At 39.6% G+C, this 26,785-nt stretch overlaps 1 protein-coding gene across 1 annotated transcript in view; it reads left to right on the top strand.

Annotated features, from left to right (window-relative positions):
• Nucleotides 1-18,435: 18,435 nt before the first annotated feature.
• Nucleotides 18,436-26,785, top strand: part of Slc17a6 (solute carrier family 17 member 6) — a 43,960-nt gene continuing 35,610 nt past the window's right edge. The window contains exons 1-3 of the mRNA XM_047515703.1: nt 18,436-19,145; nt 21,819-22,071; nt 23,595-23,713. Coding sequence (XP_047371659.1) covers nt 19,060-19,145; nt 21,819-22,071; nt 23,595-23,713 — 458 coding nt within the window. The 5' untranslated portion in view covers nt 18,436-19,059. The remainder of the gene's footprint in view (nt 19,146-21,818; nt 22,072-23,594; nt 23,714-26,785) is intronic.

The following is a 26,785-nucleotide window of genomic DNA, read 5'->3' as shown; positions in this document are numbered from 1 at the left end:
TAAAAACAACTATAATTTAATTAGATATAAAATACAAATATTAGTATGCATGTAAGTGGGGGGAAACTTAGAAAAATAAAACTGAACTATTCACAGTTTTAAAAAGAATTTCCATAAGATAAATTCCTACACACAGAATCACTGACTAAAGTAAGAAAGCATTTAAAATGTTCTTAGAGTCTAAAATACAAAAATACACAAATGGAAGTTTTTCTCTTTCTGTATTTAATATTCTGGTAATGGGTTTTGGGCATATATTCTTTAAACACTTTTATAAACTAATTCTTGTAAAACTAGACAATAAACTCAGATAACAGAGGCCTTGGAAAGACAGGGATCTATTCAGAGAAGGGACATTAATGGAGCTGGAGGCCCCTCCTCGGCTATAGCACAGCGCCCAGCAGGACTAAAGTCTTTCAGTCTTTCCTTCTTTTTCCAGGAACAAGGACCCCCAGTGGAGAGTGGTGTGGTGGAAGAAATGTGTAGTCCCAGTAGCACCTGTCTCCACCTTAATGATTTCACTTGATCTGTTCACTAACCCAGTGGGCTCTTGGTCTCCTTCTATCTCCAAAGTTGCAAATCCTGCTGATGGAATCTCTGCTTCCAGTGTCACATCCCTGACCCTGACTCTCCTGCCTTATTCTTTTTTGGGGAGTGCAGGGGTGCCAGGGATTGAACTCAGAGGCACTCAGCCATTGAGCCACATCATCAGCCCTATTTTGCATTTTATTTAGAGACAGGTTCTCACTGAGTTGCTTAGTGACTCGCTTTTTGCTAAGGCTGGCTTTGAACTCTTGATCCTCCTGCCTCAGGCTCCTAAGGCCTGAGATTACAGGCATGTGCCATCACCCCAGGTTCCTGCCTTATTCATATAATGATTCTGTGATAACATTGGGCCCACCCATGTGACCTAGGATGTCTCCTTATCTCAAGATCTTATCACACCTGGGAGAAGAGTAGGGGTACAATCAGATATGCCTTTTGGACATGGATTCAAAATGGACATAGGGAGCCCTTTAGAGGGATATAGGTCTAGAAGCCGCACCATTTAAAATCCCCAGGCCCTTCCAGGTACATATGAATCATGTGCATCTTACCCATCAGCTTTGATGTTAATTTTAATATGAGAAATTCTAAATGTCTATAAAAGCAGAGACAGTGGCTTACCAAGGGCCCATATATCTACTAATCTCCTAGCTACAATAGCTGGTTAAGTCATGGTCAATCTTCTAGTATCTATGTTCCTCCACCCCAGCATTATTTTGAAGCAAATTTTAGGTATCCTGTCATTTTATCCAAATTTCTTTCAGATTCTGTTTGTATATGTATAAAACTCCTTTAAAAGTAAATAATAACCAAAGGGCTAAGAAGTCACTTCTCAGGCTTGGTATATATTTATGGAGCTATCAGTGCATGCATGTAGCTTACAGGAAGAATAGACCTTTCTCCTTTTTGCTCAGAATTCAAAGTAGTTTCTATGTTAAAACCCACACCTTCTCAGGCAGAGGATTTTTCTCCTGTGTCTGCCAAGTTTATTCTGGCCCAACCTGTAACTTCTCTCACCAAACCTCAGTAACCCTCTAACAGATTGCAGAGACCTGAGTTATGTGCCTCCAACTCATCAGATGGGGCAGTAAGGCTTCTGCTCCTGACCAACTCACAGAACAGCAGAAGCTCCAGGCTAGTGCTCCATCCAGTTGCTTTCTTGGCATCAAAGAAAGCCTATCAAAATGACAAGGGAAGTTCCAGCAAACGCCCAGGCCAACCACTTCTCATACCAAGGACACCTGCAGTTAGGTTCTCCTTTCAAATCCCTCTGCATTTCAGGATGTGAGGGTGGGAGTGGAAAAGTCTCTAATTATACCTTTCTTACAGTCCCTTGGTTCTGTGATTATTTCAAAGAAGAGCAGAATGATGCTGAGCTCCCTCCTCTCAAGATACACCTTGAGGTTACTTTCTGCCCTTCTCCAGCACAGCCTCCACTGTCTGGTGATGTTTCGTTCTCAATTATGTAACTACACGTAGGAAAGTTACATCCAATTCATTCTACTGTCTTTCCCATTCCCATCCCCCATTCCTTCCCTTCACTCTTTGCTGGCTATCCGATCCCCTTGAACCTCCCCCACCCCGCCTAATGTGAATCAGCATCTGAATTTCAAAGTGAACATTCAGCCTTTGATTTTTTGGGGATTGGCTTATTTTACTCGGAATGATAGTCTCCAGTCCCATCCATTTACCAGCAAATGCCGTAATTTCATTCTTTTTTTATGACTGAGTATATATGTACCACGATTTCTTTATCCATTCATCTGTTGAAGGGTACCTGGGTTGGTTTCTTAGCTTATCTATTGTGAATTGAGCTGCTATAAACATTGATGTGGCTGCATCACTACAAGATGATGATTTTAAGTCCTTTAGGTATATGCAGAGGAGTGGGATAACTGGACCAAATGGTGATTCCATTCCAAGTTTTCTAGGGAATTTCCAATTGCTTTCCAGAGTGGTTGCACCAACTTGCAGTTCCATCAACAATGTATGAGAGTACCTTTTTCCCCCACAGCCTCGCCAACATTTATTGTTACTTGTATTCTTGACAATAGCCATTCTGATTGGCATGAGATGGAATCTTAGTGGGGTTTTAATTTGCATTTCTCTAATTGCTGGTGATGCTAAACATTTTTTCATATGTTGTTGACTACTCATATTTCTTCTTATGTGAAGTGTCTGTTCAGTTCCTTAGTCCATTTATTGATTGGGTTGTTTGTTTTTTTGTTGTTAAGTTTTTGAGTTCTTTGTATATCCTGGATGTTAATGTCTATCTGGTGGCAAGATATTATTCCCATTCTGTAGGCTCTCTCTTGGTTGTTTCCTTTGCTGTGAAGAAGCTTTTGAGTTTGAATCCATCCCATTTATTGATTCTTGATTTTAATTCTGTGCTGTAGAAGTCTTATTGAGGAAGTCAGTTCCTAGCCAACATTGTGGAGATTTTGGTCTACTTTTTCTTCTAGTAGTACAGGGTCTCAGGTCTAATGTCTATGTCCTTTGATCCACTTTGAGTTGAGTTTTGTTCAGGGTAAGAGATAGAGGTCTACTTTCATTTTGTCACATATGGATTTCCAGTTTCCCAGCACCATTTGTTGTAGAGGCTGTCTTTTCTCCAATGCATATTTATGGTGCCTTAGTCTAGTATGAAATAACTGTATTTATGTGGGTTCATCTCTGAGGTCACTCTTCTGGTTAATCCTCCCTTTATGGTTCAAGGGTTTGAACAGTCCCACTAAAACACATTGACTAAGAATGAGGGATAGTTCTCTGTTGAAAAGTCCGGATCATCTGTCAGAAGAAGGGGCAATGAACACTGAGAGTTTAAAAATAGCTGTTCACTACAGTCCTCCCCTTGATTACTCTTCTCCCATATACCTCCCATCAGCTGCCCATAAACTCAAACTTCAAAAATACCCTGGCAACATAGAACAACTGCTCCATGTGCAACACAAAACCTCAGTCATCTCGTTCCCTAAAGAGAGACAACCCAAACTCTTGTCTCCTTACTGCAGCTACAGCATGATCAGTTTTTATTCTGATACATGTTCTTCTTCATCCCATTAAGTGTGGTTCTCATGATCTGCAGTCTTTAAGTAAATAACTCTTAAATAACACTTCACCATTCATTGACATAAACTATAAATACTAGTGGAGAAAAAAAATAAAGACCAGGATACTGGTTTTGAAATACTTATTTGAAAAAAGAGAAGCAACACTAGTGGTTACGAGCCCATGACATATAACACTATTCTGTTGGGTAGGGGCAGCCAGCTTTCTTGGATGGCATTTGTTGATGTAGGAGAGCTGGGCACTGGGGTAAACCGTCCCCTGGAAGTGCGGTTCTCTAGTGGGTCATTTCCTGTTCAAGTCAGTGTAGGTTATATCAGTGACAATACACTTGGCTGCAGGTGACAGACTACCTGGCTAAACAGAGGCTTAAACAAGCATGAATTTTTTTCTCTCACATAATAATATACCTCGAGGTAAGTGGTTACTTGTTAAAATTATGACTCAAGGAAATTCGGGGTCTATGAACCATGAATCTGTGGCTCTTTCTAATAGAATGCCGCAGTCATCATGCCTGAATTCAAGGGAGGAACCAGGGGAAGGACCAGTTCCAGTGCACATGTCCCCTTTAATCATGAATTGCAAAAGCTCTCTGAGAAACCTTCAGCAAACATTTCTTTAGATCTCCAGGGGCAGAAGGGTGTCACATGCACACCTTTGACCAGAAGGGAGGTTGAGAAAAGCTAGTATTTTGGTTTTTTTTGTGAATTGAGATTCTGCTAGCAAAGCAAGCATGAAAATTACCTCAGGCATGGAGTAATAATGGGGAGTAATAAGGATATGAGGGGTGTGTGGTTTTTCCAAAGGAAAGTCCAGGATCAAGAAGGGAGGGAATTCTAGGTAGGGAAAATAATAGATTGCTATTGCAATCCCAAATAAACTATTTCTGGCTCTAAAAATCTTCGATTCTAAGTGGGTAGGGAGTTTGTCTCTGGAATTAAATTTTAAAAAACAGTAATATCTCAGAGGAGATTGGGCTTCTTATTTTTAAAAACATCTTTCTGAGACAACAATGACAACTTGTGATTTCAAGGAATTTCAGAAAAGATGGAATAGAGACTTAAAGAATGCCGCTACATTTTTTATTATCTGTGGCACAGGTGGAGTTTCTCATGGACACCAAGGAACCAGGACTGCCATCTCCCCATTCCACCCCCAGCCCACCTTAGAGAGTGCTAAGGCTTTCTTTTATTTTACTTAACCACCGAGACTGAATGGTCCAGAACTTCTACTGTCCCCATTCCTGCCTCTATCCCATATTAATGTCCATGGATCCATAGCTAAGAGAGCTCGGGGGAGATTTTAGATGAGTCATAGGAGCAAAGTTTAATTATTTCCACATGGCATTAGTTAACTCACTCAACCAACATAAGCCTCAAAGTTCCTTAGAGTCTCCAACCAGAGGGACTCCTGGATGGTGATACTGGTGAGCCTCTAAAGGCAGGAGCTAGCAGAGGGGCAGCAGCACAAAGTGGGCTACAATTCTAGGCAGAAGAGCATTCCCAGCAGTGGGAAGAAAATGCAGCTGTTCCAGGAGTGCCCAGGGAATGAAGCTAATAGAACAAACAGCTTCATTAGAAAGTGAATTCACTTTGAAGCGATAGCTAATCTAGGCTCCTTTCTCTCCATCTCCACCCTCAGTTAAACTGAAATAACAATAGAAATGGTTAGCAGTGCATCTGCTAAGGAAAACAGAGTGAACCTACTGAGCAAGGATGACCCATCCTATAAAAGAGCACATGGCTGTCTTCATTGGTTCAAAAAAAATGCAGCAAGCTGGAGAGCTGAGAGGATTGCTCAGGCAGTTTCTAGATTCCAGGCCCCTTTAAATTTGTCAACCTACAGGGAGGGAATGGAAATCCTTTTTCAGATTTATACTCAGGATTAATATTTTTTCTATTTTTAACCTCTGGAAGAGAAGATGAGACCCTGCAAACTAAAAGAAGCCATTATCTCTGCTAAAGTAATTTCGGCTCTGGGAAAGAGTCCTATTAAGATTTTTTGGTGTTTTTCTTTTAATTCCTTGCAAATCAGAGCAGGTGATGACAAGAAGAGTTAAGAAGCTTGGGGACTAGATCTGCTGGTGCCAGGAAATAGGTCCAGATATGTCAATGGGGCTTCTTAAAATGACATATCACTACTCTCTCCTGTCCCCCAACTACTCTAACTTGGACTACCAAATATCCTCCCAATTGCTCTGTTCTTTAATCCATTCTCTAAAATTCTGTCTGCATTTTTTTTTCTGCATGTGATCCTCATCACCATATTACTATGCTTGAGAACTATAGTGACTTCCATATTGTCTGTAGAAAGCAATGGCCACCCCAAAGCAATGATACACAGGCCTTCCAGCCCACTTCCTGGGTCCAGGCTGCCTTTCCAAGTCCTCTATGCTCCTTACAGCCAGTGGCCATTGTCTGTCTCAGTACCTGTTAAATATTTAGTCATACTGGTCCTGAAAATGTTAACCAGTGGTGCCAATCTCTATCCCCTGCATATAACACCTGCTTATACTTCTTCATATTTTTACATTCCATTTATTCCCTTTCCCATCTTATCGGTTTGAGGATTGTGTACTTATTCCTAAATTTCCTACTCAAATGTCACCTCTGTTCATAGTCTGCCTAATACTTCCTCTGTTCACCCACACTTCCTCAGGCCGAATAATTTTGGGTTCCCATCCCATGTTCTGCATTCCTCAGATGTAGCAGCTCCTGCATTGTATATTTATACATTCTAATATGCTCTCAAGAGATAATTGGGTTCCCAAGAAAATTTACTTTATCAAAATTGAATTACAAAACCAATCAATTCCATAAGAGATAAAGGGGTTGAGATTAGAAACTCAAAATGACAAAGTTAGTTTTCTTGTAAGGACTTCAATAATAAAGGTGATTTATAGCTATTGGAATATTTCACTGCAAACCAAAATATCAAATTACTTGATCAAGAAAAAGATATCTCATTTGCCTCACAAGCCACATACCTGTGAGTCTTCTAAACCCCAGTTGTCTTTGGATTTGAGCTTCTAATTCTGCTGGTGTCAATTCCTAACACAAAATCAACAAAAACACACAAGCATGAAAGAGTGGGAAAAGGGAGAATCACTCACACAATGGGGGTTCCTAGTACTTTGCTATCAAGAGCCCTCTGCCTATTCAGGGCAATGAAGCCCTAGTGACAAGCCTGTTGTGACTAATGCTTGTTAATTTTGACCTTATGGTCAATATTTAATCTAGTTAAGAAAACTCTTTCTTAGGAGAAAGACCTGTATTTGGGAATGCATCATCTTCCTTCTAGATGGAAAGGCACCAAGCTCAAGGATAACATCTTATTTAATTTCATCAACCCAAGATTGCTGAATTGATGATAAATGTCATGTACTATCTAGACAATGAGCTTTAGTCTTTGCAGAAGACATGTTTGGGTAACCCTAAGATGGTGGCTGGCATTGAGCCAAGAGGTGGCACATAATTAGTGTTAACACAGTGTGATCCACTTTTGCATGATTAGTTAATGTCTCCTCTGCGCTAGTGGTCAACAGATATTCCTCATTCTTTCTTGATTGGTACCGAGGGGTGTGCTTCAATTGTGCTAATTCTAAGCTGACTGACTGCCTTAGATATATAAGACACACACCTATAGGAAGCACCTCGGATAAGCAGTACCTCTGATAGATCGCAGAACGCAAGTTGCAGGTCGTGGGCCGCAGGTTGTAGGACGTAGGCCGCATGCCGCACACGGCACCTCTAAGAAGCGACCCACCTTTAAGAAGCAGTAGATCTTTGATAAGCGTAGCCTCTCTGAAAGAGTAGCATTCTCTAAAATTAAGCAAAGTCTCTTTTCTTCTAAGCAAAGTCTCTTTTCCTTTAAGCAAATCTCTCTTCCTCTAAGCAAAGTCTTTCTTCCTCTCAAAGCTTCTCTTCCTCTAAAACTAAAAGTAAGCAAAGCCTCTCTTCCTGTATAAATTAGTGAATAAGCAAGCAAGCAAGAAAGCCTGGATAAAGATAACAGAAGTAGTTCAGTTCCAGTCCACCTCCGATAAATTACCGCGAGATTGTTGCTGCAGGCGGCAACAAATGGTGGCCGTACGGGGAAAGGGAGAAAAGGGAAATCGGCATGGTGGGGAAACTGAGGAGCCTTGCAGGAATAGGGCGAGGGAAAGTAGGAGCCTCGCGGAAGTCTCTGGCCAGAGCGGTTAAGGGCGAGGGATAGTAAGAAAGGTTTGGTCAAAGATCCAATAGTAGGAAGAAAGGGTTGGAAATTTCAAAGACCCAAATGATTAAGGTTAAAAAAAAAAGATGTATTAAAAGGTCAAAGACATGACAGTGAAGGAAAGCACTGCACAATCAAACTCTATCAGAAATAAGCCCAGGGTTTAGAGAGGAAAGGCTGCTCAATGTGCCACAAGGGGATCTTCATAAACAGGATCTAATAGCGACAGAAAAGAACTGTTAAAGAGAACAAAACGAGGAAGAATTGAGTGGTAGTGAATTAGAAAACAATTACTCAGCAAACTTAAGAACAAAGGAAAAGGTAGGAGAGAGCTAAATCTAATATAAAGAACCCTAAAAAGGAATAACTGAGTGGTAGTGAAAACTTAAGAACAAGGGAAAAAGGTAGGAGAGAGCTGAATCTAATACAAAGAACTTCAAAGTTCGTGGAAGATGCCTGTATTTGAGGAAAATTTGAAGAGGCAGTTATGTCTGATTGGAAACAGTTGTGCAGAGCAGTGTTATCTGGAGGACAATGTCTGATTTGGGGAGCTCAGTGGCAAGAGAGGTAGAGACAGCTATGCCTTTGGTTATCCAGCTAGCCTATGAAAATGCTAACAATTTTGCCAAGAGGCTATCAGGTCCTGGAAAAATAAAGGGAACTTTCTATCTATATAAAACTTTGTAAAGATATCAATGAGGCAGTGATTACAGGAAATATAATTGCTGCAGCTATGAGAGGTGCTTCTCCTTTAAACACCTTTGGAGGGGCTCGCCCTAAAGGCTCTTCCTATGTGGACAGCCAGGCCATATCAAAAGGCAATGTCCTAATAAAAGACAAGAGATGACTATAGTAAAATCTGTTAATCTCATGTACCAGGTTTTTGCCCAAAGTGCAGAAAAGAAAGCCATTGGGCTAATAAGTATAGATCACGCACAGATATTAAGGGGAATGCACTTCCTAGTAATTCAAATAATGGGGCATGGGGACCTTGGCCTCGGGGCCCACAAATGTACGGGGCTTTAGAGGGGAACAATATCAGATCACGAATTCAGATGATTCCTCGACACAATTCTTCCTACCCGTTGACTCCCTTATCAGAGGAACAAAAGGAAGTGCAGGATTGGACCTCTGCTCCATCACCTGAATAGTATTAACACCTGAGATGGGGGTTCAATTGATTCCTACTGGAATCTGAGGACCCCTCCCACCTGGCACTGTGGGACTTCTCTTAGGGCGGAGTTCAATTACTAGAGCAGGGTTTCAAGTACTCCCTGGAGTTATAGATTCTGATTTTCAGGGGGAAATTAAAATAATGTTTAGTTCCCCTCGTGGTATTATTGCTATTAATCCTGGTGACAGAATCGCTCAATGACTCCTCCTTCCTAGTCTTCATGAATCATTTAGATGTTTACCACAAGACCGAAACAAAAGAGGACAAAAGCTCTTGTTTGTTGGACATATTAGTGCTTACACCAACTTACCTGGTCCTTTACATGAGGGTAATCATGGGGCTGATTTGGCCACTCAGACGGTTTTCATCTTTTCCTCAGTAAAGCAAGCTGCTTGTTTTCATCCTGTGTAACTCATTCTCTAGTCCCTCATGTTGGTAAAAGGCTTTTTGCCTAGTCATTTATGACAAATGGACATTATACATGACCCCAGTTTCAGGAAACTTAGATTTATTCATGTGTCTGTTTGTTAGCATTTTACTGCATGTGTAAGATACGCCTACACCAACAAAGGGATAAAATTATTGTAAAAAAATAGCACTTGCCGCCTTAGAAGCCAGAACTGCTTGGTTGTCTCAAATGGACGGCTGGTAGTCAAAGATGGGAAAGTCTCATGTGGCTGACATATCAACCTAAGATAGGAGCCAAGACAATAATATCAAACTTCTTGGTTATCCGATGACAGGTAAGAATGTCAGTGGGACTTGTGGACGCCTAAGACAGGCACAGTCGATCCAAATGTAGTGATAGCCATCACGCATCCGTTACTTTTCTTCACCTTTTAAACTAAAAAAGGGGGAGATGCAGAAGACATGTTTGGGTAACCCTAAGATGGTGGCTGGCATTGAGCCAAGAGGTGGTGCATAATTAGTGTTAACATGGCATGATCTACTTTTGCATGATTAGTTAATGTCTCCTTTGTGCTAGTGGTCAACAGATATTCCTCTTTCTTTCTTGATTGGTACCGAGGGGCATGCTTCAATTATGCTAATCCTAAGCTGACTGGCTGCCTTAGATATATAAGACACACACCTATAGGAAGCACCTCAGATAAGCAGTACCTCTGATAGATTGCAGAACGCAGGTTGCAGGTCGTGGGTCGCAGGTGGTAGGACGTAGGCCGCATGCCGCACACAGCACCTCTAAGAAGCGACCCACCTTTAAGAAGCAGTAGACCTTTGATAAGCATAGCCTCTCTGAAAGAGTAGCATTCTCTAAAACTAAGCAAAGTCTCTTTTCTTCTAAGCAAAGTCTCTTTTCCTCTAAGCAAAGTCTCTTTTCCTCTAAGCAAAGTCTCTTTTCCTTTAAGCAAAGTCTTTCTTCCTCTCAAAGCTTCTCTTCCTCTAAAACTAAAAGTAAGCAAAGCCTCTCTTCCTCTATAAATTAGTGAATAAGCAAGCAAGCAAGAAAGCCCAAATAAAGATAACAGAAGTAGTTCAGTTCCAGTCCACCTCCGATAAATTACCGTGAGATTGTTGCTGCGGGCGGCAACAAGTCTTGACTTTGACTAGAGCTTGTTTATATGCCTAGACCTTCCTAGCATGAATTGGATGCAGTTCCATTCCTCATCTCAAACTTCTATGTACTGATGACAATATTTTATTGTCACGAACTGAATGATTTTAATAGACAATTAGCCCTTTTATGATAAGGTGTTAATGTTTATTGAGAAATATGCTAAGACCCTTACATGAGTTATCTCAGTTACTCCTTCCCACAACTCTGTTGCAAGTATTATTGGGGACCTATTATATACATGAGGAAACTGAGACCTATTTGTGCTGTGAAAAAATTAGTGGGAAATGGCATAAAATAGCCTGTCAAAATCAAATTTCTCACTTTCAGTAGGTGCCTCTAATCTTTAAGTGGCTTATAATTTCCTACCCAAACAAAGTCAATTCATTTACTTGCACATTTTTAAGTTTTGTGATCAGTTTATCATGCAGGATTTATCTGTTTAATATTGGACATTCAGTGGATGTTTTGTTTTATGCCTGAGATGGGGATGATTTGAACATTCTTAAGCTAAAAAGACCATAGCTTTTTTCTCTAGCAGAAAACTGGGGCCCTAACCATATATTTGTCCAGTGTAGTATGGGATCAGAGATGTTTTCAAAAGGCACTTAATTATAGTGAGGTTTGAGCTGTGAAATGGCCTCACTTTAACCAAAGGATGTCAATTCTCTGCAAGAGTTGACTATTATGAAATATGTTACACTTAATCCATACCTCAATGTGTGTCCCTCCAGTACTAATCAAGGTATACCCTCACACTCTTTGCTACTCGATCCTTATCAAAAGTTTAGCTTATAGAAATTAGATTCATGAAAAAGATTTTGAAGAAATATTATGCATATAGTCTTTTAGATTGCAATAAGGTATCTTAAATGAACTTGGGAAAGAATAATTATATATATAATTAATTAATCAGGTGAATTCAAGAAAGTCATTTAACTTCTTTGCACCTTTGTTTTCTCTTGACTTCATATAGTAGTTGGGTTGAGTGACCTTAATGTGTTTTCCAGTGCTAGTATTTCAAGAGGTAGTCTTAACTCTTACCATATGTGTGCTGATGAGAAAATCACATCACAAATCAGCCAAAGTAGTGGAAGATCCCAATGTTATTTCTATGTGTTCTGGGAATGCATTACAGTTTGTGATGTTCCTGATTCAGTGATGAACATAAAATGGATACCTCTCTGGCTACCATTATTCCCTTCCCTATCACAACCAATTCCTATATGGATATTGAAGTGATTCCAAGGAAGCTGTGTCCACCATAGATGAGTTGAGACACTCTTGCCATAGTCCTTGTAAGAGATGATGATGGCTTGGACCACGGTGACATCAATAGAAATGAATTAAGAAGTACTTCTGATGGTTAGAAATTAGAAGATGAGCGAGAAAGATAAATCAAGAAGGACTTCTGTCACACTTGGTGGCCTATGCCTGTAATCTCAGTCACTTTGGGAGGCTGAGGCAGGTGGATAGCTAGTTCAAAGCCAGCCTCAGCAAAAAGGAGGCACTAAACAACTCAGCGAGATTCTGAACCTAAATGAAATACGAAACAGGGCTGGAGGCATGGCTCAGTGGCCAAGTACCCCTGAGTTCAATCCCTTGTACTGGCCACCCCTCACCCCCAAAAAAGAAGGACTTCTAAGTTTATGGCCTCAACAACCTGGTCAATGATGGAACTATTTAGTGAAACTGAAGACTAAGGGAGAAATAGGCTGTGGGTGAGCGTAGAATTAAGGGTTCAGTTTTGAATGTGTTAGGCTAGAGCTTCAGGTGGAAATGTCAAGAAGGTTGCATATGTAAGTCTGGAGTCTAGAGGAGAGATATGGGCTGAATATACCAAAGTTTGGGATTCATTAGCATTAAGGTTGGGATTAAAACTTTGGGATCAGATAAAGTCACTGAAGAGGAGAACAAAAAGAGAAAATAATATGGCTTTCCCCCATTTCCTAGCCATATTAGGTTTTCAGTCCATCTCTTTTCTTGGCCAGTTTTTCTTACAGTTACCCTTAATCAATTATTAATCAATAAATTGAAAAAATGTAATGAATATTTTCAAATCTGAGATCTTGTCTACATTACTTTGTGCTTTAGTGTTCTCTTATCCAACAATGGGGTTTAATGTATATTAAACTGAGTGCTATATTAAATACAGTGCCTTCTCCAAAGAGCCATTTTTTGATGATCACTCTAGTCCTTCAACAAGGCAGTCAGTACTGTGACAAACACATCCCAGTTTTTGAAAAATGTCAGCCTAAATATCCTTGAAGTAGAAATGACTCCATCCTCTGCTTCTGATAGCTTAAGTAATTTAGAAAACAAAGTGAAATTAAAACAAAATCTCTAGGTGTTTACAGCCAAGTAGGAACTTTCAATAATGTTATATACCTTCATTCAAGGAAGATTGTATTCCATAGTCTGTATGGTACCCAAAGGAACAGTCAGTAACCAAGGATGGTCGGAGCAAATTAGGATCTCTGTGGAACCCAGAGGGACAAACATTACAGTTAGGTAAGATTTCATTGTATACAAAAAAATGTCACAGATTATTTATGGTTCATTCTACTTAGTTGTCTTTAAAGGGCCATAAGTCATGGTTATCTCTAAATCTGTGTTCTTCATATTTGAAGGGTGTATTTTTTATTTCCTTATAAGTTGCCCTGCTTTTCTATTCTGAAATTTTTCCTCCAGCCTTCTCTTATACAACCAAGCCTTTCGTTTTAGGATGATATGTTTTGAGAGTTCAAAGAGACCAATGATTTTAAAGTCCTTCTGTAATTTACTACATTAAGTCACATGTAGAGTATAGAATTTAAATGTAGAATTTCTTTTTCTTATTTCTGGCAGTTGTTTCCAGTCACTTTAAAACTTGTTTTTTCACAAGATATAATGGTGCAGGATGAAAAAAGATAATTTTTCTCTTGAGTACAGAAGGACTGAAATAAGATGTATAATTCTTCCTAATTGCGAATTATATAAAGTAGATGCTCAAAAAAGGATGTATTTCATTTATATATTATATATATGTATATATATATTCAATAGTTAAAATATATACTGAGGGCAACTCTGTACACCTAATAAAAAATTCCTTCTTCTGGTGTTTTAACCAGACAGATAAAAGAGAAAACAAAAGATATTCAATACTGGGGCAATAAATATAGCAGTGCAGAGTATTTGGTTATGTACATAGATGTGGTTCTTAAGACAAACTAAGTTATTTCTGGCTCTTAAGAAACTGTATAATGATAATTTCTTAGAAATATCTCTGAGGATAACACTGCAAAGTAAAATCAAATAAAGCTGAACTAAAAACTGTCTACTTAAAAACCTTTGATAAGAAAAAAAGTCGCAGATGAATCCTAGAGCTTATTTGTATAGCCTAAACCTGAAAGATTTGTGCAATTATTAAAGTGAACATTTACTTAGGAATCCAAAGTCAAATAGAGTCATACTGTAAAAAGCTTTTAAAAGCAGTTTTCCTTTTGGGAATGTTCATTCTTAAAATTTATTGCTAAACCAATTGGTTTACTACACTCCAAAAATGGGGACTAGCCCACAGTAGGGGCAATAACTATTGAGTGAATATTTGTTGAGACAACAACAAAAAGTGTTGCATTCAAGATAACCTAAGAATTAGTTATGTTAAGGTAATTTTTTAAATTACATTTTTCTAAAAAGACTCTACCCTGTAAATTATTTATGGATAATCATAAATATGTCTTTAAATATATTCACATACATTTAATTAATATTAACTTATGTATAGATGTATATACATGCATTTCGTGATTGGGAGGAAAACATGAAATTCATATTATTATTTAGAAATATATACAAAATCATTGAAATGTAATCTATAGGAATTAGAAACTAACCATCTTTCTCTATGGCATTGTCATGCCAACCCTATGCCTTGATACAATGAAGTGTCCTTATAGTGGTAACTTTTTGGTTAACTGAAGGATTCTCAGGCAATCAACTTATTTCTACATTTAATACTATCACAAATGTGTTGCCCACAAGTGGGACTTCATTTTTTGGTGTATATTTGAATTTAACAAATACTAGAAAACAAAAATAATTTAAATAACTCAATTAAGGAGCACAATTGTTTCTAAAATATTAACATATTTTTCCACCAGAGGGCGACATTTGCAAGACGTTTCAATCTCTCAAAAGTATTTCTTTACACAGGGATGTAAATAAACTAAACAGGCATTTTTAATTGCTATTGGGTCATGTTTATGTAAATATTTAAAAATATGCATATAATTATTTGAAATTTTTCATATAAAACTCAACATCTACTAGTAGTAAAGTACACACAGCAATAAGTTTACTTTTTATGTAAGATCATAGATCTTTCAAAGGAAACATATTGTTACATATTTTGGGTTTTTTTTCAATTTATTATTAACCATTTGATCCAAATATGATTGAAAAATATTAGTGTGGGAGAAACAAAGGAAAAGAAACTTTCCATGAGTGAACAATGAAAAAGTCATAGAATTTTACAAGTGGAAGTGATAATAGAGATCACCTACTATAAGACTTCATTGGTGCCAATAAGGAAACTGAAGTTTATTAGTGTTAAATAATCAATTCCATGTTACAAAAATGGTAATCAGCAGGACCAAAAACCAAACCAAAGCCAGTTAATTTCACCTTCCTTAGCATAAGTTGTTGATATTCAAAATGTGGTCCAAGGGGGCTAGCTATCCTGGAAACTGAGAATTGCTGAATCTTGAGCCCCACCCTATACCTATTGAGTCAGAATCTCTATTTTAACAATATCTTAAACTGCAAGAAATGGCTGCAACTCATGCTGCTTGCTCATGCTTACAATCAGGCGTTTGACTTCCGGCAATTCTTAAATCTCACTTTCCTCCACCTTAAAATGGGAATAAAACTTTTTAGTATAAAAATTATGAGGAATAAGTGATTAAATGAAAGCCATTCATAAACTGTAATATGCTATGCAGGTCTGTATATTCAATGAAACCTTGGGGGGAGGTACAATTCTCCCAGAGGAAAGGTTGGTCTAATCAGGGGATTTGAGGTACTGTTAAAATTGAATGTAAGGTATTTGAGATAAAGGAGAGATTCTAAAGAAAGAAATTCCTTTTGTATACACCCAAATTAATACCATATATATAGTTACTAGTATATCTTTACCTATTAACAGTCTGATTAATTTATCAGGGTCACAAAATTTCATGCTCAATGTTTGAAATTTGAGACCATTTGTGAAGAAAATCTGTTGGGTTAGTGAATGGTATGTGAGTATATGTCTCATACATTTGGAGCAGCTATTAATTTTAAAATAGCCCAAATAACATTGTTCAATCTCAGGTGATCCAAAAACAATTCTTGTAATTTTCTACATACATTTTCCTCTTCTTCATGACTTTGCTAAAAGTTCCCCCTCTGGCTGGGATGCTCTTCAACTACCACCACTCTCCCTGTCTGCCCAATTCCACAGGGCTGCCATCATCTTCATAGGTCTAAATTTCTCTTAAAATATTAAGACAGACAAGGGAATGTTGCCTCCTGAGATCTTTTCTGTTTACTTCCATACATAAGCTGAGTATTTAACTTGCCTCATTTTACCCATAATTATTTTTAACTATATTTGCCTGTCTCCTATGTAGCTTGTGCAGTCTTTCATGGGGGCATTCCCAGACCTAGTATAGTTCTTGGCACCCAGTGAATATTCTTAGAATGGATAAATCAATATTTACAATTATTTTTGATTCAGGCATTCAAACTGCTATCAAGAGAATGGAGGAGAAAGCCAGATGATATCTATTTCAATGTAGGTGAATGTAATGTGATTATTTTAATGTAGAAACAATATTTTCATGCTGGATTTATTTTGCTTGGTCTCCTTTCTCATATGTGTGTGTGTGTGTGTGTGTGTGTGTGTGTGTGTGAATGTATTTAGAAAGGATTAGTAGATGTGGTCCTCATGTTTTCTGGTGGTTTAGTTTTCTAGTCATTGAGGTTGAAACTTAGGCAGGAATGTTTAAGAGTATCATTTTTATATCACAATACCAGCTTCACAGATATTTATTATAACTTTCATTTTGCATAAATTTCCAGAATTTCAAAATCATATATATTCTTAAATGAAATAAATTTTTTGGATGAATCACTAAAGACTTAATATGAATATTTTTAAAGCACCTGGTTGGGGCAAGTCCCAAGTAGCTTGAATCTTTTGTTTGCAAGAGGCAAGTTTAATGAGGCTTTATTTTCTCTTCAATATCTGATCTTCTTTGGATGTAGATAGTATTTTGAGTCATTCCAAAGTTTATAAAAAATTTTATTCACTCTTTCATTGGAGATACATATTTTAATGTATGTTTATAAAATAAAAAACTATGCTTCTAGTATTCTTTGTTATCATAATTCACAGTGGAATATAATTTGAAAACTATCAAATTTGATAATAGTGAATGGTTTTAACTATTTGTGAATTTTTCCAATTATCTATTCAGCAAATCTATCCATGATAACATTTGAACTATTAAGGGAATGTTCTTATGATTTTGTATTAAGGTTCATATAGCTGAAAATTTCATACCATGGTCTCCAAGTAAAATCTACTCCCCCTCTTGGCTTAAATAACATCTAATGTTTTGACCTTGAGAATGTGGTTCAAGGCCAATCTGTTTTATAAGCATTCGCTTGAATTGCATCTAAGAGGTTTGTGGGTTTGTGATTCATGTGAAAGGCATTAATAATTCATGTTAATTTAGCACAGTTGTCTTGCTTTGCTTAATGAAATAAATTCATTGATGCTATACCTATAGATGTAAAACCAAAAATCTTACATGGATACCTCTCCAAGAGTTTGCTTTAAGAGAAAATTGTTCAAAGGGGGAAAAAGATTTTTTTGAACAGAATTTAAGTATATTAAAATAAATCTTCAGAACATTAACAAATTATAATTTCTTGACAACCACAAGGTATAGGTACAAATTTCATCAATATATTGATTTCAGTAGTGTATTGAAGATTAGTTAATTAAAGAAGATTAAAATTCCAAGGAATTTATATTCAATTGTGTCTTTTATTTTCTCTAGTGCTCTGACACTATAGCTGGTTTTTTGCCTATTTTTTCTTCCTTTCTTCGTTCCTTCGTTCCTTCCTTCCTTCCTTTTCTCTTCTCTCTCTCTCTCTCTCTCTCTCTCTCTCTCTCTCTCTCTCTCTCTCTCTCACACACACACACACACACACACACACACACACTTCTGTTTCTTCCTCTCTCAATTTCTACCTACCTACATACCTTACCTCTCTTTTCAGGGATTAAATCAAACACCCGAACAATATGATTATGCATTTTGTATATAGATATCTTATGTTCTAAGAAATCCAGGTGCTCAGGAATATCGCAAACCTAAGTGTAATATCTTGTAATCTTCCTTCCCTGCAATACTGTCAAAGCTGGCATCAGCGTGCTGGGCAAAACGTAGCAAACTGGAAGTAACTTGTCATTTAAAAAAAATAAAGTCCTCCTCTCTAGCAAAACCAAATACAACATTCTTCCTGCAAACTCTGGAGATGATGACATCTTTCCCTTGGTTTCCATAGCATCCGTTCCTGAAGAGCCTCAGAATGGTCCTTGGTCAAGGCGATCCGCCCTGCTCCCCTAGAAAGTTGGCAACCTGGCTAGCCAAAAGAAGCGGCCCTTTTCTGAAACTCTGTCCGTGGTGCTGAACCACTCTGTCGAGACCTGCCCAGACGGGCGCTGTCAGCCGTTCTGAAAAATTCTTCCCGGACGCTGCCCAAATCAGAATTGTTTGCTATTTACTCACGTCCTCAAAGAGCAGCAGACCTTCTCCATCTTAATTCGACACTACCGCAGAGCAGAGTTACGCCGGCGTGATGGGAGGAGACCAGAGGAAGGGAGGAAAAACTAGCGGCATTGCTCACCTGGGACCTGAGATGCTCCCATGAGTTTTCAAAGTGCTGGGCTCCTTACGGCAAAGACACCATTTTAAAAAGTAGTATTCTTTTGATTTTGCCCTTAAATAAGGGTTCTGCGACATTTACAGCCGCTCTGTTCAAAAGACAGCGGATTTGATTGCAATAAGCTTTCAAAACCGGGAATTTACATTGTTTTTCGGTGAACTGGTTTCCAGGACAAGGACTCATCTGCACCCGCCCAAATACCATGGCACTGCTTGCGCCCTTTGCCACCGGATCCTTTTCTTCCAATGAGACTTTCTGATTGTATCTACCAACTCTCCTATTAGGAAACCCGTGGGTTGCATGCGGCTATTCTGTTGTATTCTCATTCTCACTCTCCCTCCCCTCTCTCACTCGCACTCTTGCTGGAGGCACACCAATACCGTTCCGCTGAGAAGAAAAAGCCCACAACTACCTTAAGCGATTAAGGCAATATGCGCAACCCTCGCCTTTCATAGTACTCGCTATTTAAACCTGGCAAAAGCGGACACCAGTCTTTGCAAGAATGGAGTCGGTAAAACAAAGGATTTTGGCTCCAGGAAAAGAGGGGCTAAAGAATTTTGCTGGAAAATCCCTTGGTCAGATCTACAGGTAAGAGAAAGCAACCCATGCTTACCTGGGGCTCACCATGAAAAAATCTGCAAGGCAGTTTCCATAAACCTTGGTTGCTTAGAGAGATCGTAATATGATCAGAAAGTCTTTTCGTTGCTCATTGCTGGAACAAGGCTGCTCTGGAAACCTGCTTATTAATGCAGGAATGTTGCACTAAATGAACGTGTGTGTGTGTGTGTGTGTGTGTGTGTAGTGTGTGTGTGTGTGTGTGTGTGTGTGTGATTTTTGTATGGGTACCTGAAATTTTTCATCCTTTCCAACCCAGGACTTATTCCATTTGCATGTGAGAAATGACCATTTCCTGTTCAAAGAGCTTTCTTTTTGGTGCTTATAAATATCTCAAATTAGATTCCTTTGATGCAGACAAATGAGAACAAAATACAACCCTCTAAAAAATTAACCAAGAAATTCCAAAGACTAGTGGCAAAAGAAATTAAGGTCTCAGCTTCAAGACCATAGTAGATTCCCATGGGATCTTCCTTTTGTATTGAATGGAAAGGAATAAAAATGTATCAATAATTGATAGCTAAAGTAGTTCTTCTCCCTGAACCTGAAATAATGTATATGTATTTTTAATCATTTGCCCTCTTCTAGAAACCTATTTCTTCCATGGGAAATGTCTTAGTGTTTGCACGAACAATCATAATAATAAGCAGTGAATTTACTTTGAAAGTACTAGAATTGGTTTTTAAAAAATTAATGCCCCTTGTAGTCACTGTACTAATTATGCTGTAAATTGCACAACTTAAATCTTCCAAGTAGGTTTTATGAATACATCTTTTTGTTAATAATATGAGTAAAATCAACAAGAGAGGGCAGACACAGAAGGATAAACAATTCTAAGCACTAATTTTCACATTTGAGAAATTGAAGCCTTTGTAAAATATAAGAGATGTAAAGAAAATGACAAATGTTCCTCCCAGTTTTACAAATCTCTTCAGTTCTGGTGGGCTTCATGTAGACACCATCATGCACCTATGCGGCAGCAGATACCGCAAGGGCCCTGCAGTCCCGCAGCTATCCTGAAAAGGATTGCTCTTCCCCAGCCCAGTTGCCATCAGGTGGGGAGTTTAGGTGCAGAGTTCAGGTTTGCATATATAGACATATAAAGCCAATGCAAAAATATCACATTGATTAATTTTCCCCCAGAATAAATAAACTGGATGTTTCCTAACATTGAAATCAGACTTTATGGATCAGCATTAACCTACCTGTAAATACCTTTATGACCTATTATTCAGGTGATAGTTTATAGAATTTGGAAGAACGATATTTTGTTCTGGTAATCTCATATCTGGGGGCAGCTATACCAAGTATGCATTCTTGGAATTTATCTAAAATTTTCATTTGGTTTACTCTTGTGAGTGAAAATAACACAAATGTGCATGTATTATTTAAAAGATGCCAGATTAAAAAATAATTACTTGGCGAATTGGGAAAATATTTGCCATTTGTAAACGGAAAGACTTTAAATATCGAAAACTATCTCGGGGAGATACAAAGTTGTTACTTTTCACGCTCGTTTTTTAAAATACAAATTTCACGGATAAGTTGGATAAGAACAATAGCACCATCCTTTAGTAATTCCATTCCATCACTCGACTTTCCCTTCCCTTTTCCCGCTTCCCCCAAGGGCGAAAGCCCGAAAGGAATTGAATCAAACAAGCGAAATCTTATGAAATACTATGCAAAAAAAAAAAAAAAAAAAAAAAAAGTAAGATCTTTCACCTTGGTGTGGAACAGTGGTTATGGGGGCGCCTTGTGTATCTGGGAGCCGCATTTTACGTCTTTGGACATGGGCCCATGATATTTTTCCGTGTTTGTAACTGAGATAGTAATGACGCAAGATTGTGAATAATTAATTATTCATGTTCTAGCAGTAGGAAGCTAAGGTGTCAGCCATATGCTGCGGAGGCCTTTGTTTCCAACTCGAATAAAAATAAAAATAAAATAAAACAAAGATGCGTAACAGAGAAGTAAGCATTTAACTGGCGCCCTGGGGTTGGAGGAAAGGGAAGCAAAGTGATTGACACTCTCAGAGAGCTTTCGGGACCCTTATTGGCGTGGCCGCGGGCCTTCTGCCCTCGGGTGGAGTATAAGGGTGGACTTGGCTGTGGGGAGGGATCCAGGCATGCTCAACCCAGAAAGCTTCAACTTGACTGTGAAGGAGCGGGTAGCGCTTTGCGAGGTTGTGGCTGTGCGGGTCCGCAGCCAGGGAGCCCGCCAGAGACTGGGTTATTGGATAAGACCAGCGGTTGCCAGAGTAAAGCAGTGAGGAACCGGGAGATGGGGGCGGGTAGGGAGGCGTCCACATAGGTGCCCAGGACACGCCGCTCTGCTAGTCCCTTCCCACAAGCTGCAAACTCCCCCAAAATCTGATTCCAATGACCCATGTCTGAATCCAGAAACTGAAGGGAGGATCCGGAGAGCTTGGGGATTTTCTGCCTTAGGCCTGAAGGTATTAAAGTTCAAGCGACGCCGCCGCGGGGCGAGGGGCTGAGAATGTTAGAGAACACGGGAGGCCCTGGAGCTTGAGGGAGGACCGAGGTCAGTACCCTTCATTACAGCCCCAAGGGGTCCTGGAAAATGCGACTGGGTGGCATCCGGGGTGCCTAACCCGGCGTCCTTGCTTCCCACTACTCTGACGCGCAGGGTGCTGGAGAAGAAACAGGAGACAGGGGAGACCATCGAGCTGACGGAGGATGGGAAGCCTCTAGAGGTGCCTGAGAAGAAGGCGCCCCTGTGCGACTGCACGTGCTTCGGCCTGCCGCGCCGCTACATCATCGCCATCATGAGCGGCCTGGGCTTCTGCATCTCCTTTGGCATTCGCTGCAACTTGGGCGTGGCCATCGTGGACATGGTCAACAACAGCACCATCCACCGCGGGGGCAAAGTCATCAAGGAGGTGGGCGACAGCGGGTTCCTCGAGGCTCCCCACTCGCTGGTCTTTTGGCCTCGCAGAGCCACAGTAACTGAGTCCTTTTTCCTTTCACTGAAAGAGGAAGGCAGGGATGCTCTCTAAGCCCCTTTCAAGTCCTGCCATTCTATACTGAACCGCGGTAGTGTTCCCCTTCTCTTTCTCTCTTTGTGTCTCTATCTGGGCCTTCCTTTCTTCGTCTGCAAAGTGGAAAATAACGTCCAACTCACTAGGTTTTTCTGAAGACTGGCTTTATACAAGTTGGTAACTTATAATGTTTGCTAAATCTAAATAGAAATATTTTCTTTTTACTAGGAAGAAAAGAGTATATTAGTTATAATTTCCCCCGAATTCCTCCTGATCCTGCCCAAACATTTTTAAAAATCAAAATGAAACAAAACAAATCAAATCAGCTGTATGCATATCCGCAGGATTGGATGGGGGCCCTTTAGGAAGGTCTACATTCCTAGTGTGGAAAGGAACTGCAGCAGAGGGGAGTCCTGGGTCCACAGGGAGTCCACTCCGTAATCTTATAGTGTGTGTCTTATGCGGAGGCGCCTAGAGATTGGAGGGGCAGTTCAAGGTCACAGAGTCCCCCTAATTCCTTTTGTTTAGGGACCTATGTAGCCTGGTCATAACCGGGTTGCAAAACGATTGGGAGGAGAAGTTGAGGAACATTCTGTGGATGGAAATCGTGAGCATTACTGGGTTCTGGGAGCCCTACAAAACCCGTTTGGTTTCAAATTTCCTTAAACGGGAGAAAGAAGGTGCCCTGAGCACCCTTCTCTGAGCATAACTGCCCTTTTATATTGCAGATGCAGATATGTCACCCGAGTATCCTTTAAGATTCACCTTGCAGGGCTTCCAGAATGGCCAGGGCACAGATAGATCTGTACCTTCAGGTATATCCCTTACCCACACCCCTTAGCAATAGCTCCCTCTCCAATGACCCCCCCAAACTCACGGGGAACTGGCTCCAAGACATTCCTGCGGGAACCATCCCGATTTAGGAGAGACACTCTTTCTCTTAACCCCGGAAGACTTGCCCTTTCCTTTTACTTAATTTCCTTATTTGGATCAAGAAGGTTGCACTCCATTCTCAAGGTCATTACTGCATCCTCACTGGTGGACAGCCAGGGACCAAAGTACCCTTGCCAGGCGTCTCTATCGCTAGCTAACCAGTCTTTTTATAGGGAGCCCGAATTTCCAAAACCGGGACAATAGAGAATTCACACTCTTTGAGGCGTTCCCACCTGCCTGACAAGGGAGGGGAAGAAAAACTAGGCAGAGCCCAGCTTCACTGTTTTTATCACGATATAATTCATTAATGAGCACCTTCTTTAATTAGAAGAACAATTTTGTAAGGAACGAAAATTAAGTCATCTCGGCTTCAGACTGCAGGAAATGTTGCACGTGTTGAGGGCTGTTTGGCCTGCAAACCCCTGAAAGTGAATTTTCAACACTAACTCTACTCTTTCCCTTCCCTCCCCTTTCCCCTTCTACCTCTATAGAAAGCCAAATTCAACTGGGACCCAGAAACCGTGGGAATGATCCACGGTTCCTTCTTTTGGGGCTACATTATCACCCAGATTCCGGGCGGATACATCGCGTCTCGGTTGGCAGCCAACAGGTAATGCGCCTGGCTGGGTTGTAGCTCAGGGGCTTGGTGTTTCTACCTTTCGAAGGTAACCCGCCGGGCTTAGGAACTCCGGGCAAAAGTCTTCAGGTGCCTCGACAAACGCACAAGGTGCTAGACATGCTTTTGTCTTTTTCCGGAGCCAAAAAGATACAGGCTTGCTTAGGCGACCGCAGGCAAATTTGTCCACTCTGGTAACTTAACAGGTTTTTCGAGAAAGGGTGAACAAACCTTTTGGCAGAATAGGAGTTGTGGCCAGACCAGGAACCACGCCCCTCCCCCTCCCCCCTGATCAAAACAGTGGGATCTCGGGTGTGCAAAGCGGGTGTGGAGGGTCGTCAAGTGTGGTGCTTTTACCCTTGCGTCCCACGAGTTAAAAAAAAAAAAAAAAATCATCAGTCCCGGACCTCTGGCGCTGATCCCCTGCAAGGCCGCATGGAATGCCTGGTTCTGGGGCCCGCCTAGATGACGCTTTGTGTCTGAAGAAATCGACTTGTGTCTATCGAAGCAGGCGGGGTTTCCTGGCGCCCCGGGTGCGATTCCACCTGTTAATGAGCTCGGCTGTTTAGGGGCGGGAGTGAGGAAAGCGCTCAGCTGCGCCCTCGGGCCTCCGGCTTGGCTGTGGTAGCTGCAGCCGGGGTCCTAGCGCCAGCTTCTAGGAGTTACCCGGAGGCATCTGCAAAACCTGACGCGGAAGGACTGTTGGTTGAGGATGTCAAGGAGGAGGCCGGCCACCGGAGGGTGAGGGGCAGCTTCGTTTGCTTCATTGTGTATATTTGATAATCAAGACTAAATTTCTTTAGTCTGAATTGTTGAACTGACAGAGAACCCAAAATGCACACACCCTTCCAGGTCTTGCCGGAATTCACATTTTAGAGGAAGAAGACAATAGAGAGCCTTCCTAATCACAATCCAGTCTTTCTTTGTACTCTGGCCCCTCCCATTGCTAACTGAAATCTCTCAGGCCCCCTCCTCCGCGGTTTTTGGCACCTACCATCCCTTTAGCTTGAGGTATCTTTCTGATTAGTACCTCCCACAGTCTCCAGCGCCTCTGGAGAAATTCTTGGGGATTTATTTTTTGGCATTGTGATCCTGGAGTGAAGATTTTTGGACAGTTCTTCAAAATGTTAAGAGGAGGGTGCAATAGATTAGGAATAATGCCTTGGAATATTGTCTTTACCTGACAACAGAAATATTAACCCTCAGACCCCGCAGGAGGTAAATATCCTCTTTTAAAATAAATCAATTTAAGATGAAAATAATTTTCTATGGCTAATGTAAAGACCCAAATTTTATGAATGTGATAAATCAAAGAAAAAATCGATGTTAGGCAGAAACATTTAAGGAAAATATTCACCCCATTTATTATTACTGAGTATGAACATGTGACAATTTTAGTTTTTAAATCTTTTTTCCCTAAAAATCATTTCCTAAAACAAAACAAAGTTGGCTGAAAGATTCTCCAAATGCATATATATGAAATATTTTTAATTCAAGGAGGAAAAAACACCCCCAAAAATGATTCCCTGCCCTTCAAAAAAAGAAAAACCCAGAAAATGTTATAAGAAACTCAGTAAGATGACAAATGAAATATAATGGTGGTTCCCTTAAGCGTTGTTTCAGAGTCAAAATATTCAGCTTGCCAAATGCTAAAATGTTAGCATTTTCCTGCCAGGAGAAAACACTAGGGATGCTCCAGCTTTCGCTCTTTGGAACACTGGGAGGTCAGTAAACAGATTTTTCCTGGTTAAAAAAAAAAAAAAAAAAAAGCAAGTTCATTGCTATCATTTGTATCATGTTTAGTAATGAAAAGACTGGTGCTCTTAATATATTTTTTCTACATGTTCCTCAAAGGAAAAAATTTTGAATTTTGAAATTCATCTTCCTTTAAATGCATATTCAAGTGAGAGAAACTTAACAGTTTTAAATACAATTGCCTTGTGTTAAGTTAAAAATTATTGTAGAATATTATGATCATGCAGAAAATCACATAGACATACATCTGAGAGTATTGACATAGTTCTTTCATTTTACAAATAAAACTACACATTGTGAATGGAGTTGAAGCCTTTTGTGAAAGTGTCTTAAGCGTATGTAATATTTTCTTTTCTGATTATAAAAGTCTTGTGTGCTAAATATGAAAATAGTTGAAGTAAGCATAATAAAAATCATAAATAATTTAATCATCCCAGATGTACCTATTTTTAGCAAGATGGTGGATGTTCAACTAGTCCATAGAATTTTATCTTAGAAGGCTTTTTTTTTAAATTAAAATTCTATTATAGGCAAGGGTAGAAGACATTTTATAGGTGGAAATCTGAGAGATTTGTAGAATTAGTTTGAAGAATGCATGTTTCCTAATGTGATTTTTTTCAAAACCAGTAAAAACAACACAGTGAGACCATTCTTGTACCTACAAGCATTGCATGCCCATTCATGTAAGCTTTTCCTTAAAGGTAATTTGGTAGTAAGATGAGATTTCCCATGAGTGGAAGACTGGGAACAGATTCTGCTCCCTCTAGATGTAAAAGGAGCTTACTTTGGAAAGTGTTTGCCATCACTGTTATGGGCAGAACTGAGCAGAGGAACTGAGGTGTATAGAGACAGCTTCTCAGGAGAGAAAGTCTCCTATTACTCCTGGCAAATTTCTCAATGAAAAACAAGTAGCAATGGTTTAGCTTCTCCGTTTTATTGATTAAGCAAAGACAGCATCACTCTTTGATCTGAACACAGACTCTTGGTTTTTTTTATTGGTCAACTTCTAAGTATTTCAGCTTTCCTACTCATTGAGAAGAGGAACTGGTGGAGTCAGCAGGGAAGAAATTGGGTCCCTAAGGAGGGCGTTTATGTAATTTTTTTCCTTTGTCTTTTCTTAAAGAGAAACTGCACATCATTGTCAGGAGAATTTAGTCACTTCCATAGAGGGCCTTATGATGGGAAATCCAGGGAAGACTCCTTTAAAAATATGTAAATGTTTTAAGAAGAAAACATACATAATATTGTGACAAAAAGATATTTGGAGCAAATTAATGTTGTCTTTAATACAGGGCAGGGAGAAAATAGTAA

Source organism: Sciurus carolinensis, chromosome 11 (genome assembly GCF_902686445.1).
Source record: "Sciurus carolinensis chromosome 11, mSciCar1.2, whole genome shotgun sequence".
Lineage (NCBI taxonomy): Eukaryota > Metazoa > Chordata > Mammalia > Rodentia > Sciuridae > Sciurus > Sciurus carolinensis.
This window is presented reverse-complemented; position numbering and strand designations above follow the sequence as displayed.